At 46.9% G+C, this 13,131-nt stretch overlaps 1 protein-coding gene across 1 annotated transcript in view; it reads left to right on the forward strand.

Annotated features, from left to right (window-relative positions):
- The first annotated feature begins 9,569 nt into the window (after window positions 1–9,569).
- Window positions 9,570–13,131, forward strand: part of PANK1 (pantothenate kinase 1) — a 71,003-nt gene continuing 67,441 nt past the window's right edge. The window contains exon 1 of the mRNA XM_068257557.1: window positions 9,570–9,926. Within this exon, the coding sequence (XP_068113658.1) occupies window positions 9,704–9,926 (223 nt within the window). The 5' untranslated portion in view covers window positions 9,570–9,703. The remainder of the gene's footprint in view (window positions 9,927–13,131) is intronic.

Here is a 13,131-nt window from a genome sequence, read left to right on the forward strand (position 1 = left end):
GAGCAGGAGTGCCCTGGCAGACTCCATTACAGACCTTTTTTAATTTTATATAATTTCAGTTACAGCTGTTCAGTTGCCTTTAAACTGCAAATCATGTCTAATCTAGAAGTTCCACTATGCTACTGCCCTTAGATTCCTTTCTCAGCATCACTGTAGCTCAAACTAAGACCCTAATGCCCTGTCCCTGTTCAGTTTAACCACTTCCCTACCCTGGTCATTTTCACAGTTCACCTCAGTTCTGATAATTTTGGCAATCATTTTATCACATCTAAATGATTTTTATCTTGTTTTTTTCAATACAAATTAGGCTTTTTGTGGCTGATATTTGTTTTTAGTAATTTGCTTATTCTCTATGCATTTTAAAAGAAAAATAAGGAAAAAAAGTGAAAAAGATACACAATTTATCCACTTTCATACGTTATAGCTTTAGGCTAGTGACACACCAGGACGTTGCGTTTAGGGGACGTTATAGGGCACATAACGTGCCCCTAATGCAACGCCTGGTGCTCTTTGGTGTGGACGTCCGAGTGAGCCGCGTTGTGCAGCTCACTCTGGCGTCCGTGACTCTTGGACACATGCGGCATAACGTGGTCCCGCCCGGCCAATCGCCGCACAGAGCGGCTGCTCCAGGAAGTAAACCCTGCACGTCACTGAGTGCAGTGAATATTAATTAGCCATGTGCCCGGCCGCTCTCCCCTCCTCCCCAACGTGACTGAGCATGTGCAAACAGTCTAAACGCGGCTTAGCCGCCTAGAACGCACAGCATGCACCACTTTGCTGCGTTACAATGTAACGCAATGTGGGCAGTGTGAACAGCCCACTTGTGTTACATTGCTGTGCGTTAGGGGAGCGTTACAGGCTGCACTAACGTGCGCCTGTAACGTCCCTGTGTGCAAGAAGCTTTCAATTGCACATTAAACTTACACATTTTATTTGTCTATCCCTCCTGTTTATTTAATCAGTTCATTTGTTTTAATCATGTATTATTAACACTTTGTACACCCAACTCACTTATTACATTTGTTTTCTCCTGGAATGCTTATTTAACACTTGTTTACTCATTAGCCCTGCCATTGAATTCCCTGGGGGGAGGAGAGGGGTTTGTTGTCATTCCTTTTCAACTCTGTAGCTTTATCAGCTCACAGATAAATAGTGTTTATTTAGGATTTTGTACAGAGTAGAGAGCAGTGACTTATTTTTACGTCGTCTGGATGGGAAGTGGTTAAAGCACAACTGAAGAGAGAAGAATATAGAGGCTGCCATATGCATTTCCTTTTAAACAATATTAGTTGCCTAGCAGCACTGCTGATCTATTTGGCTGCAGTTGTATCCGAATCGCACCAGAAACAAGCATGCGGCCGGCTAATCCTGTCAGATCTGACAATAATGTCAGAAACACCTGATCTGCTGCATGCTTGTTCAGGGTCTATGGCTAAAAGTATTAGAGGCAGAGGATCAGCAAGATTGCCAGGCAACTGGTATTGCTTAAAGGGGAACTGAAGTAAGAGGTATACGGAGGCTGCCATATTTATTTCCTTTTTAATCCATACCAGTTGCCTGGCAGCCCTGTTGGTCTATTTCTCTGCAGTAGTATCTGAATAACACCAGAAACAAGCATGCAGCTAGTCTTGTCAGATCTGACTAAAGTCTGAAACACCTGATCTGCTGCATGCTTGTTCAGGGGCTATGGCTAATAGTATTAGAGGCAGAGGATGAGCAGGGCTGCCAGGCAACTGGTATCGCTTAAAAGGAAACCAATATGGCAGCCTCCATATACCTCTCACTACAGTTCTCCTTTAAAGGGCATTTTATTGACAAGAAATAAATATAGCTGCCTCCATATACCTCTCTCTTCAGTTGTCCTTTAAATCCATTTGTACACCCCCTTCAAATACCTAGTTGGCACTACACCACCCCTGTTTGCAACCTACATTTTAAGTGACCTTGTAAATTCAAACGGGAACAATGTAATTAAATTTATACCTATTAACACAATTTTAACCGAAGTAAACCATTGGCAGGCAGTAGTACAAGTTCTTAGCTTGCAGAGTGATTTATATGACATGGAGGTGTCTGCCAAGAGCACAGAACTAGTAACTCATGAACTAGCGTCCTACAACATTCTAGGCCAAATATGGGGGGAGTCGGTTAATCCATGCAATATATAGAGCCCCACCCGATGCTGATGTATATCAGCATTAGGTAGCCTTTGTCACCCCCTCATCACTTCCCACAGATATTAATAGGTAGTTTTTGGGCACTCCAGCACAATGCTCTCCCTCAGATAGTAGTAGTATGTAAACTTTATGTACCCTCATCACCCCCTATATCATAGCTCCCAACTGTCCCTCTTTTGGAGGGACAGCCCCTCTTTGGGAATCCAGTCCCCGTCCCTTTTTCTTCCTCATTTGTCCCTCTTTCAGGACTCGTATTCAAATCTAAGTAAAACTATGTATTTTCCTACTGGAAAATATGTTTCATTGACTCTAAACTTTATTTCCATCCTTTAAAGAGAACCTGAAATGAAAATAAAAATTCAAAATAACCATACACGGGTCAGACTTACATCCTGTGTAGTCTACTTCTCAATCTCTTTCTCCTCTCCTGCGACGCATTTGTCCACTGTGAACAATCAAATTCTCCATCCTTCATTTTAAAAATTGCCATTACCCCCTAAGGGCTCTTTCACACGAGAGGCTGCGGTAGAAAAGGCTGAAAGTCAGCCTTTTGCTTAACGCCAATACATAGCGTTTTCAAAGCGTTTTCAAAGAGTTTTACAGCTCATATGAAAATGTCCTTTTTTTTTTCTTCTATAAAAATAAGTGAACAAGTTAGCTGTAAAACGCTTTGAAAACGCTGAAGTTGGCGTTTTCCATTGACTATCATTGAAACGCCAACAGCCAACTTCGGCTGTAAACAGCCCTGCAAAAGCTCCTGGGAGCGTTGAAACGCAACGCTCCAAAACGCCGAGTTAGATGTGAAAGGTAAAATGAAAGTCTATGGACTTTCATTTTACCTTAGAAAACGCCAACTTCGGCTGTGGCGTTAAAACGCCGAAAAAGTCCTCTGGTGTGAAAGGGCCCTTAACAGCTTCCTGGTCAGCACACTGCTAAACTGTAATATCACCCACTTGAGCAATAGGGAAACATGAACATTACCTTGCACAATCAGTTGTAACTGACAGCTGCTGATATATAACTGACAGCAAATGGTATATTTTAGTTCTGAAAAATATTGTCAGAACTGGAAGGGATCACTGTAAGAAGAAAATGGTGAGCTTCTCAGAGGAACTAACGGTGAGGTTAGTATGTGATATCCATTTGCAGCTACGTCGTGTTTATTTTAAATTTTACCCGCTTCAGGTTCCTTTTTTAAATTGATATTGTATATTTATTTTTAAATGTTAATATGAAGGAAAATGAACTAGGATTGAAAGGACCAGTGTGGTTTGAACTATAAAAAAATACATATTGTTCGTATGAAATCATATTATGCGTGACTAGGGGTGTGTCAGGGGCATGACTAGGGGTGTGGCTTAAGTGTCCCTCTTTCTGATCTCAAAAAGTTGGGAGGTATGCCTATATAGTAATATGAGGTGGCCTTTGTACCCCTTCATCACCTCCACCACATGATAGTAGTAGGTGGCTTTTGGGTGTCCTATACACACACATGCACACGCGCACACACACGCGCGCACACACACGTACACTCGTTCACACACACGTACATGCGTTCACACACACACACACACACGTACACACCTGGGGCGTAACTAAGAGCCCCCAGGCCCCCCTGCAAAAATTGTGAGCGGGCCCCCCTCCCCCCCTAGGGCCCGCTCGTGGCTGTTTTGGGGGGCTGGAGGGGTCGCACCATGAGGGGAAAGCTATGGCCACAGTCGGCGGGGAGGGGGGAAGGTCCCCCCCTCCCTCACCTCGGGCTTTCCCCTCTGTGCGCCCCTCCAGCTTCTAATTATACAAGACAAGTGCAGTGAGCGGAGCGGCGGGCAGCGGCAGGCAAACATACCTTCCGTGCGTCCGGACGCTTCTCGCTCTAGTGACTGACGCGACTTCCTGTTTTATACAGGAAGTCGCGTCATTAACTAGAGCGAGATTTGTCTGCGCTGGAACGCACGGAAGGTATGTTTTCCTGCCGCTGCCCGCCGCTCCGCTCGCTGCACTTGTATAGTTAGAAGCTGGAGGGGAGCACAGAGGGGAAAGCCCGAGGTGAGGGAGGGAGGGGGGGGACCTTACCCCCTCCCCGCTGAGTGTGTCCATAGCTTTCCCCTCATGGTGCGACCCCTCCAGCCCCCCAAAACAGCCACGAGCGGGCCCTAGGGGGCGCATGGGCTGCATCCCCTATTGTTACGCGCCTGGTACACACATACACACACAAACACACTTCCCAGTAGAAGTATTCGGTAGTTTTGTTTTTGGACACCAACTACTGGAATTGAATCCCCATCTTCGTTTCCCCCAAGACCTGCAATTTTTATATTTAAAACACAAAAAGCTCCAGGGAAGAGTGCACACTAGGGATGGTCGATGAGATGCAAATAATTCTGACTTGATTCAGGATTATGCAAATTTTGTATGCAAATTTACACAGCTTGAAAACAGACCATTTGATCACCATCTTGCCGAAATTCGATTGGTCCATCCTCCAGCTGCATACATTTGCATATGTGATGACAGGCTCTGAACGATTGGGGGGAGGGGAGTGTCGCAGGGTTAATACAGTTGACCATGACATCTTGATAAACAGTTGACCATGACATCTTGATAAACAGGCTACAGGAATACTGCGGCATTGATGGCATAGTTCTTCAGTGGTTCCAATCCTTCTTGAGTGGCAGAACCCACAAAGTGTCTATGGGGCCCTTCCTGTCCACCCCTGTATCACTTAGGTATGGGGTGCCCCAGGGCTCAATCCTCTCTCCCCTGCTTTTCACGATTTACATGTTACCGCTGGGAAAACGAATCCAAAAACATGGCCTGACATACCACTGCTATGCAGACGACACTCAACTATATCTTTCCTTCAAGCCTGGTGTGACAGACCCAACTCTAACTATAAACGCCTGCTTACGTGAACTACAGCAATGGATGAATGACAACTGGCTGAAACTAAATGCAGACAAAACTGAAGTCCTTCTGATAGGAGGGCAGAGCATGATAACAAAACAACTTAACTTGCAGTCTTCACCACTGGGAATAGGAGGCACGGATCTGCGCAGCTCTGATCATGTGCGTAGCCTGGGAGTTCTAATTGATTGGGATTTAAACTTCAGAACTCAAATCTCTGCTGTGGTGAAATCATCCTATTTTCACCTGAAGAACATTGCAAAAATCAAGCACCTCATACCCCCAGAAGATCTGCCAACCTTAGTCCACGCCTTCATCACATCCCGACTGGACTACTGCAATGCTCTCTACACTGGCCTTCCAAAAAAGGTCTTGTACCGACTACAGCTGATACAGAATACTGCTGCCAGACTGCTAACCAACCAACCCCGTCACTGCCACATAATGCCAGTCCTGCACTCCCTTCACTGGCTACCTATAGAATGGAGGGTCCTATTCAAGATCGGCCTACTGACATTTAAATCCCTGAATAATTTAGGCCCTGGATACATGAAAGATATGTTGCAGCTGCGTAGCAATCCCCGCATTCTCAGATCAACAGGTTCTAATAATCTAGTCATATCCAGAGTCCACTTGGAAACTTTTGGTCCCAGAGCCTTCTGTCATGCTGCCCCTACGTTTTGGAACTCCTTACCTCAACAGATCAGGACAGCTCCATCCCTGGACGTGTTTAAATCCAGACTGAAAACCCACCTGTTCAGTTTGGCATTTGCAGAAATATAACTTTTGTTGTGTGAATACTTCATCCTACTAATTACTGAATCTGAGAGAGCCTAAGCGCTTTGAGTCCTATGGGAGAAAAGCGCTATAGAAATGTTATTGTATTATTGTTGTATAATACTTACCTGTCCTGACGTCTGTACTAACGTGGTGTTCCCTGAAGGCCTGTTTCTGTCGGTGTGGCGGGTCCAATGTGCCGAATCGCTGCCGCCAGTTTACAGTGTGAAACCGACCTCTGTGTCCTCGTAAGGTCCATGGTTTGAATCTCCCGCCGTGGGAGAGTTCAGCAGTCTATGGAAGCACTTGGGCATCTGAAGACCGGCGACTCTGTACTGTGCACGTGAGATAATGTACCTGTAAATTAATATTATTTACCTCGCAGTCAGTTCCTCTCAGAAGCTCACCACTTTCTTCTTACTACGATTCCTTCCATTTCTAAGTTGCTGTCAGTTATAACTGAAAGGACAACTGATGAGCAAGGTAATGTCCATGTTTCCCTAAAGCTCAATTAGGCATTATTACAGTTTAAGGCTGCATTTCCACTTGTGCGTTGCGAATCGTCGAGGTATGCGAATTTTCATGCAAATTCGCACGCGAATTCGCATGGATGAAGATGTATGCGAATTTAACCATGGCACTGCTGGTGTGCTTTTCCATTGTTTCTATGCGAATTCGCATGAAAATTCGCATACCCAAACCTCATGCGAATTTCCTATTAAATACATTGTATGTATGCGTTTCGCATAGCGATATGCGGTATGTGAATTCTGATGGCTCTGCCATGAGAATTTTTTCTGCACAGAAAAACGCAAAGGAATCCTGACAAGTGGAAATATTCCAATTCACTTGGATTGCTATGCGAATTTGCATGCGAAAAACGCATGCGAATTCGCGATAGTGGAAATGAGCCCTAAAAACAGTGTGCTGACAAGGAAGCTGTTATGGGGTAATAGCTGTTTTCAAAATGGAGGATGAAGACTAACAGGAAGCAGTAGAGAAGAAAGAGATTGACAAGTAGACTACATGGGAGGTTAGTATGACTTTTGACTTTTAATTTTCAGTTCACGTTTACTTTAAGGGGCCAGTTCAGATGGCTGCCAGCAATTGTCCCCGGCATCTAACGCTAGGGATGAACCACGTTGTAATTGAGCTGAATGAAAGCGTTCATCTCATGCTTACCATTGATTGGTCAAGCACTGCAGTTGATAGCGTTTTCCAAAACACTGCATGCAGCGTCTCGGAGTCAGTTGAGGTTACATTGAACTCCCTGAGGCTCTGATATGTGATGACTCACACTTTCTGGGCAGTAGCAGGAAATATTTTCATTGCAATGAAACAAGACACTGTCCGAACTGGTATCTCTAGCTTTAATTCTTTGTGTTATGACGATACAAATCAGGTGTTCTGATCTTTCCATCTACATACTTCCTCCAGGAAATGCCTCTGAGAGCATTAGGGCTCGTTTCCACTAGTGCGGCGTGTCTCGTAGACGCACGCCGGCACTGAGCGGGTGGGCGGGATCGCAGGCAAATCCCATGAGCCGTGCACGGCTATGGGAATCGCAGCCTCCGCCGCGAATTCTGTAGGGGGTTCCGGCCGAATCGCTACTGCAAGCGATTTGGCCGGCGGCACCGTTATCCCCTATGGCATCGCGACAGTGGAAACGGGCCCTTATAGCCATATGATCAGCATTTCAGACAGGAAATTGGTGCTAGAATGGTTGAGATGAGCCAGCGAGAAAGTCCATGGTAAAAATTCCGTCAACCTGATTGGGTGGACAGCACCCTTTCCAACTACTAGGCTTCAGATAGGTTGTAGTGATAATAAGCCCATACTATTCGGGCCAATGAAAATGCTTCAAGTTGTAGCCGCTGCTGTGATTGGAGAACGTTTCCCTATAGACTTTTCACTCTCTCACCTCAACTATACCAGCTCGGGAAATTCGCATAGGAAATCAAGATGGCAGCCTCCATGGCTCTAGCCTAGCAGGTAAACTTCAGCAGTGGTGATCACTAGCAGAGCCGGGACCAGGTCCTCCAGCACCCAAGGCTAAGACACCAAAGTGTGCCCCTCCATCCCTCCCACCCCAGCCGTCACACACTGATTGCTATTAGACTGAGGCTGCATTTCCACTTGTGCGGTGGGAATCGTCGCGGCGAATTTCGCATGCAGGTCTATGCGAATTTTCATGCGAATTTGCATGGATGACGATGTATGTGAATTTAACCATGGCAGTGCTGGTGTGATTTTCTATTGTTTCTAATTCGCATGCGATTTAGCATAAAAATTTGCATACCCAAACCGCATGCGAATTTCCTATTAAATACATTGTATGCGATTCGCATAGCGGTATGCGAATTCTGATGGCTCTGACATGCAAATTTTTTCTGCACAGAAAAACGCAAAGGAATCCTGAGGGCTCGTTTCCGCTGTTGCGGTGCGGAATCGCCTGGATTCCACCGCAGAAGAAATCGCATGCGGCTGCGTTTCCGCCTGCGGATTTAGCCGCGATTTCGCATGCGATTTCGCATGGCAAGGAGCCAGGCGAATTTAACCATGTCACTGCCTGAGTAAAACTCCATAGCAAACCATGCGAAATCGCGGCGAAATCCGCATGACAAAGCCGCATGCGATTTCCCTATTAAATGCATTAGCGGCAATTCGCCCGCATTCCTCCCGCACGCGAAATCTGACGGCCCTGCCGTGCAGATTTCTGCCGCACCGAAGAACGATCCCGCCGCCGCACAAGTGGAAACAGCCCCATCCACTTACATTGACTATGCGAATCCGCATGCAGTGCCCGCATGCGGATTCGCTATAGTGGAAACGAGCCCTTAAAGTGGAAACAGTCCCATTCACTTGTATTGCTATGTGAATTTGCATGCGAAAATGCATGCAAATTTGCGATAGTGGAAATGGGCCCTAAGGCACCAGGGCTCCCAACACCTTAATCTATAGTTATCTGGCTTGCAATCACTGCCATGTATCCCCTTTTCTTATTTCTCCCTGCTCCAAACACAATAGGGGAATGATAGCTGAGGGGGTTATACGCCCCCTCCTACACTGCGCCCTGAGGCTGGAGCCTCTCTCGCCTCTGCCTTAGCCCGTCCCTGATCACTAAGGATGGTTAACAATAGGGATGATCAATGAGATGCAAATATTTCAGAGTTCATGCAGGATTATGCACATTCTTATGCAAATATATGCAGCTTGAAAATGAACCGTCCATTTTCAAGCTGCATATATTTGCATAAAAATGTACATAATCCTACATAAATTCAAATTTAAATATTTGCATCTCATTGACCATCCCTAATTAATAAGATGCAAATAATTCTGAGTTAATGCAGGGTTATGTAAAATTTGTATGCTAATTTATGCAGCTTTAAAATGGACCAATCAAATCCTACCAAGGTTTATTCTCTCTGGTCCATTTTCAAGATGCATATATTTGCATACATAATTTGCATAATCCTGCATCTCATTCCCACACGTATCTGCCTTTGATTAGGATTACACTTGTACAGTTCACTTGCTGAAGGTCACCATGATAAACCTTACAAGGTCATCAAAGACCCTTTATATTTATATAGAGTCTTTATAAAGACAATCACTGCAGCCCACCAAACCATGGTATGAAAGCAGGCGGGCATCATACCACTCAGGTCTCCTGCCTGTCATGCGGTGGGCGGTGCGTGACGTCACTGACTAGCGCATCGGCAGCAGCAGAAGGACTGGGGGACATGTCCCCTCCGCTGTCTCCCATCCTGAGCCCCCCAGACAGAGCTCGGCGCTAGCGAAGCACCGCGCACCCGGGAAGCCTCCTCCACTGGCCCGCAGCGATGGGCGACCACCCGCAGCCCGAGGCGGCCTCTGCTTCTCGGCTGCACAATGGATTCCACGCCACGGAGCCGCCTGCGCTGCTGAACGGGGAGAGCAGCCGGGGCCTCGGCGACCATGGGCCGCTCCACCACCGAGCACACCCGGAGACCCTGCACCAAGGCTCCCCGGCCAAGAAGAGCAGGATCCGGCGGAGAATGGACTCGGGCAGGAGGAGCAGACCCCGTAAGTGCCGCTCAGCACACCTGTCACTCCGCGCCCGCCCGCACCACTGCATGATTGTTGCGCCCGCCCGCACCACATACAGCCATTGTCCCCTCTGTAATCCGATGCGGCGTTTCTATGGCGGTCACGTCAGTGGATGCGACAGCAGCATACCTGCATAGTGACAGCTAGCATTGCGTGCTCTATAGAGGCATGGCCAGCATTCACCATACACATGGCTGCCTGCCTGGCTGGGAGATCAGCTTGTGTAATGGCATTCCTGCATGTTCTCTGCGACATGGAAGGGGGCAGTGTGACTGTGTGTGACAATGGTCATATATGGGCGCTGGGATGGCGGAATAGGAACGGTACTGGCTGCCAGGATTAGCGTAAAGTGCTTCCTAATTGCACCCCATGGTCTGGATTAACCATAGTGTTCTTCATTGGACTGCCTGATTAATTAGGAGGTGGTTAGAAGCAGAGCCAGGTTATACATAAGGCAGCCTAGGTGTGTGCTTAGAGTCTGGCTGTCATCTTTTCACCACCCATATCCGCTATGTGCCATTTCCAAGTTGCTATAGCTGTGCCATGCAATGGCTGTAGGGATTTGGATGCGCGCTACAGAAAATTGCAGCATGCTGCCCAGAATCGCACCGGCAAGCAATTCGGACGGCATGCTGGTGTCTGAATAGGCAGCGTTTCCCTGTCCGGCTATAATGCGGGGGAAACGCTGAATGTTTGGATATAGTGTAAATGGGCCTGAAAAAAGAGGCTAATAATTATGCCTTGCATGCACATTTAATGCAAATTGCAGGTTGGAACTGGGCCAATCAAAAGAAGGTGGCAGAGACCATAAAGTCCAAAACAGCTGTGTGCAGGTTTGGCTGTATAAAAACCTACCAGCTATAGGCTTATACCACTTCACAGCCAGCCAGGACGGAGCAGTGCTTTTCATTGCTGCTAGATTTGGGCGCAGCAGGCGCCACCATAGACTACAATAAGAATCACATCTATAGCGGCGCTCAGTGAGTAACGTTGGCGCCGTCAGAAGACAGAGCCGAAGTTGCTTAAAAACGCAATAATTCGGCCTCCAGCAATCGCTGGTAGCCCAAATATATCATTCCCCACTATTCATGACAGCCTAGAGGGGGAATTGTAATTAACACGGCTCGAACTTGTGCAGAAGCAGGATCAGCCATACACCGGCTGTGTCCTGCGCCCAAGTCTACCGGCACCGTGGTGTGTCCTGCGCCCAAGTCTACCGGCACCGATTTCAAATGTATGCAGCCAGGACCCTTTTCCCCTTCGCGGCTGCGATCCTAAGTGCACCCACGCTGCACAGGTGCGAGTAGGGTTCGCGCCTGCACAGTAGCATGGAGAAGCTCCTGGATGAGGAAAAAGCCATGTATGAGTGGCTCTGTGTTACTGTGCAGGGTTGCAAATGCCTTGTTTTTTAATAGGGCAAAATTATATTTAGCATTAGTAATATACCAAGCAAGCCAATGTTACTGTCATGTCTGACCTTACAAAAATCATGTGTCGATTCCCATTTGAATTATCTGCCAGGAATCGATTCCTTAAAATGTCAGATTGATCGATCGGACAGGATGGGAAATGTAAAACAATGGGGGTGGGGCGAGAGCATTGGTAGATGGATTGATATGCAGTGAGTAGTAGGAATCCGTTCCTTCTGAATTCATTCTTTTCAGAAAGGAATGAATCATTTTGGAATATTTGGTGGACTTCTACAAAGATGGCCATACATCTGTTGATTTATATGGGCGATCTACCATCTAATTCATTAATTATTGAATCGGTTGAAAATCTGGGATGTTAAAAGCATGCCTGATCGACGATTCAACCAATTTTGGCCTGAAACTAATCAGGTGTATCGATCGGACATGCTGAAAGATCGGGTGCGCTGCGATAATGGGACAAACGCGATGGAAACCTGGCCGCATTGCCCCTAAATGTTAGATTTAACCTCCTCAGCGGTATGGACGAATATACACGTCCATCACCGCCGGAGGTCGCCGCTCAGGCCCTGCTGGGCCGATTTTAATGAGATAAAAAGCAGCACACGCAGCCGGCACTTTGCCAGCCGCGTCTGCTGCCTGATCGCCGCCGCTCTGCGGCGATCCGCCGCGAGCAGCGGCGAAAGAGGGTCCCCCCAGCCGCCCGAGCCCTGCGCAGCCAGAACAAAAGTTCCGGCCAGCGCTAAGGGCTGGATCGGAGGCGGCTGACGTCCGGACGTTGGCTGACGTCCATGACGTCACTCCGCTCGTCGCTATGGCGACGATGTAAGCAAAACAAGGAAGGCTGCTCATTGCGGCCTTCCTTGTTTATTCTGGTCGCCGGAGGCGATCAGAATGACGCTTCCGGAGCGCCCTCTAGTGGGCTTTCATGCAGCCAATGCAGCCAACTTTCAGTTGGCTGCATGAAACAGATTTTTTTGTTTATTTAAAAAAAAACCTCCCGCAGCCGCCCTGGCGATCTTAATAGAACGCCAGGTAGGTTAAGGGGCCCATACACTGGTCTATTTCAGCCTTCGATTGATCGATTGGAAATAGTTTGCTGATCGATTGGCCGATCAATTGATTTGCGTCCGATTTCAAACAATTTGATCTGACAGGAAGAAAAATCTGGGTCGATCTGCTGCTGGCAGCAAATCGATGGCCCATAGAGTTGCATTGGATCTAATGGTGGGAATACACAGTTCATTTCTGCCACCGATAGATGATTCGATAGATAATTTCCATGTCTAATCTCCCGTTTGATCGTTTTGCCGATCGATTACTGATCGAAGGGAATGGAAAAAGATAAGAAAAACGAACGGCAGATAAGAGAATTGAGCAGCAGAATTGATTGAGCGCAGAATCTCATGTATTCCCACCATAATGGTCCAATAATGCATTTAGATCAATAGAATTAATTCTGAAATCTATTGGAAATTTGTTCCTAGTGTGTGGCACACATCAGATTCCTGTCAGATTAAACTTGACAGGCATCTGCCAGAAATCTATCTGATGGCCAAATCTGCTGTAAATCCATAAGTGTATGGCCACCTTTAGTGAGCAGAACTGATCCCCACTGATAACTGCTGCTGCCTGCATACTAGGATCATATGAATACTGCAATGAGGCAATGTTGCTGCTTCCCTTTCTCAGGGATTTCCAGCCTTCTGACACCACAGTACGAGCAGAGGGGGGATTGGTGAACATGCAGT

This window comes from Hyperolius riggenbachi, chromosome 10, assembly GCF_040937935.1.
Source record: "Hyperolius riggenbachi isolate aHypRig1 chromosome 10, aHypRig1.pri, whole genome shotgun sequence".
NCBI lineage: Eukaryota > Metazoa > Chordata > Amphibia > Anura > Hyperoliidae > Hyperolius > Hyperolius riggenbachi.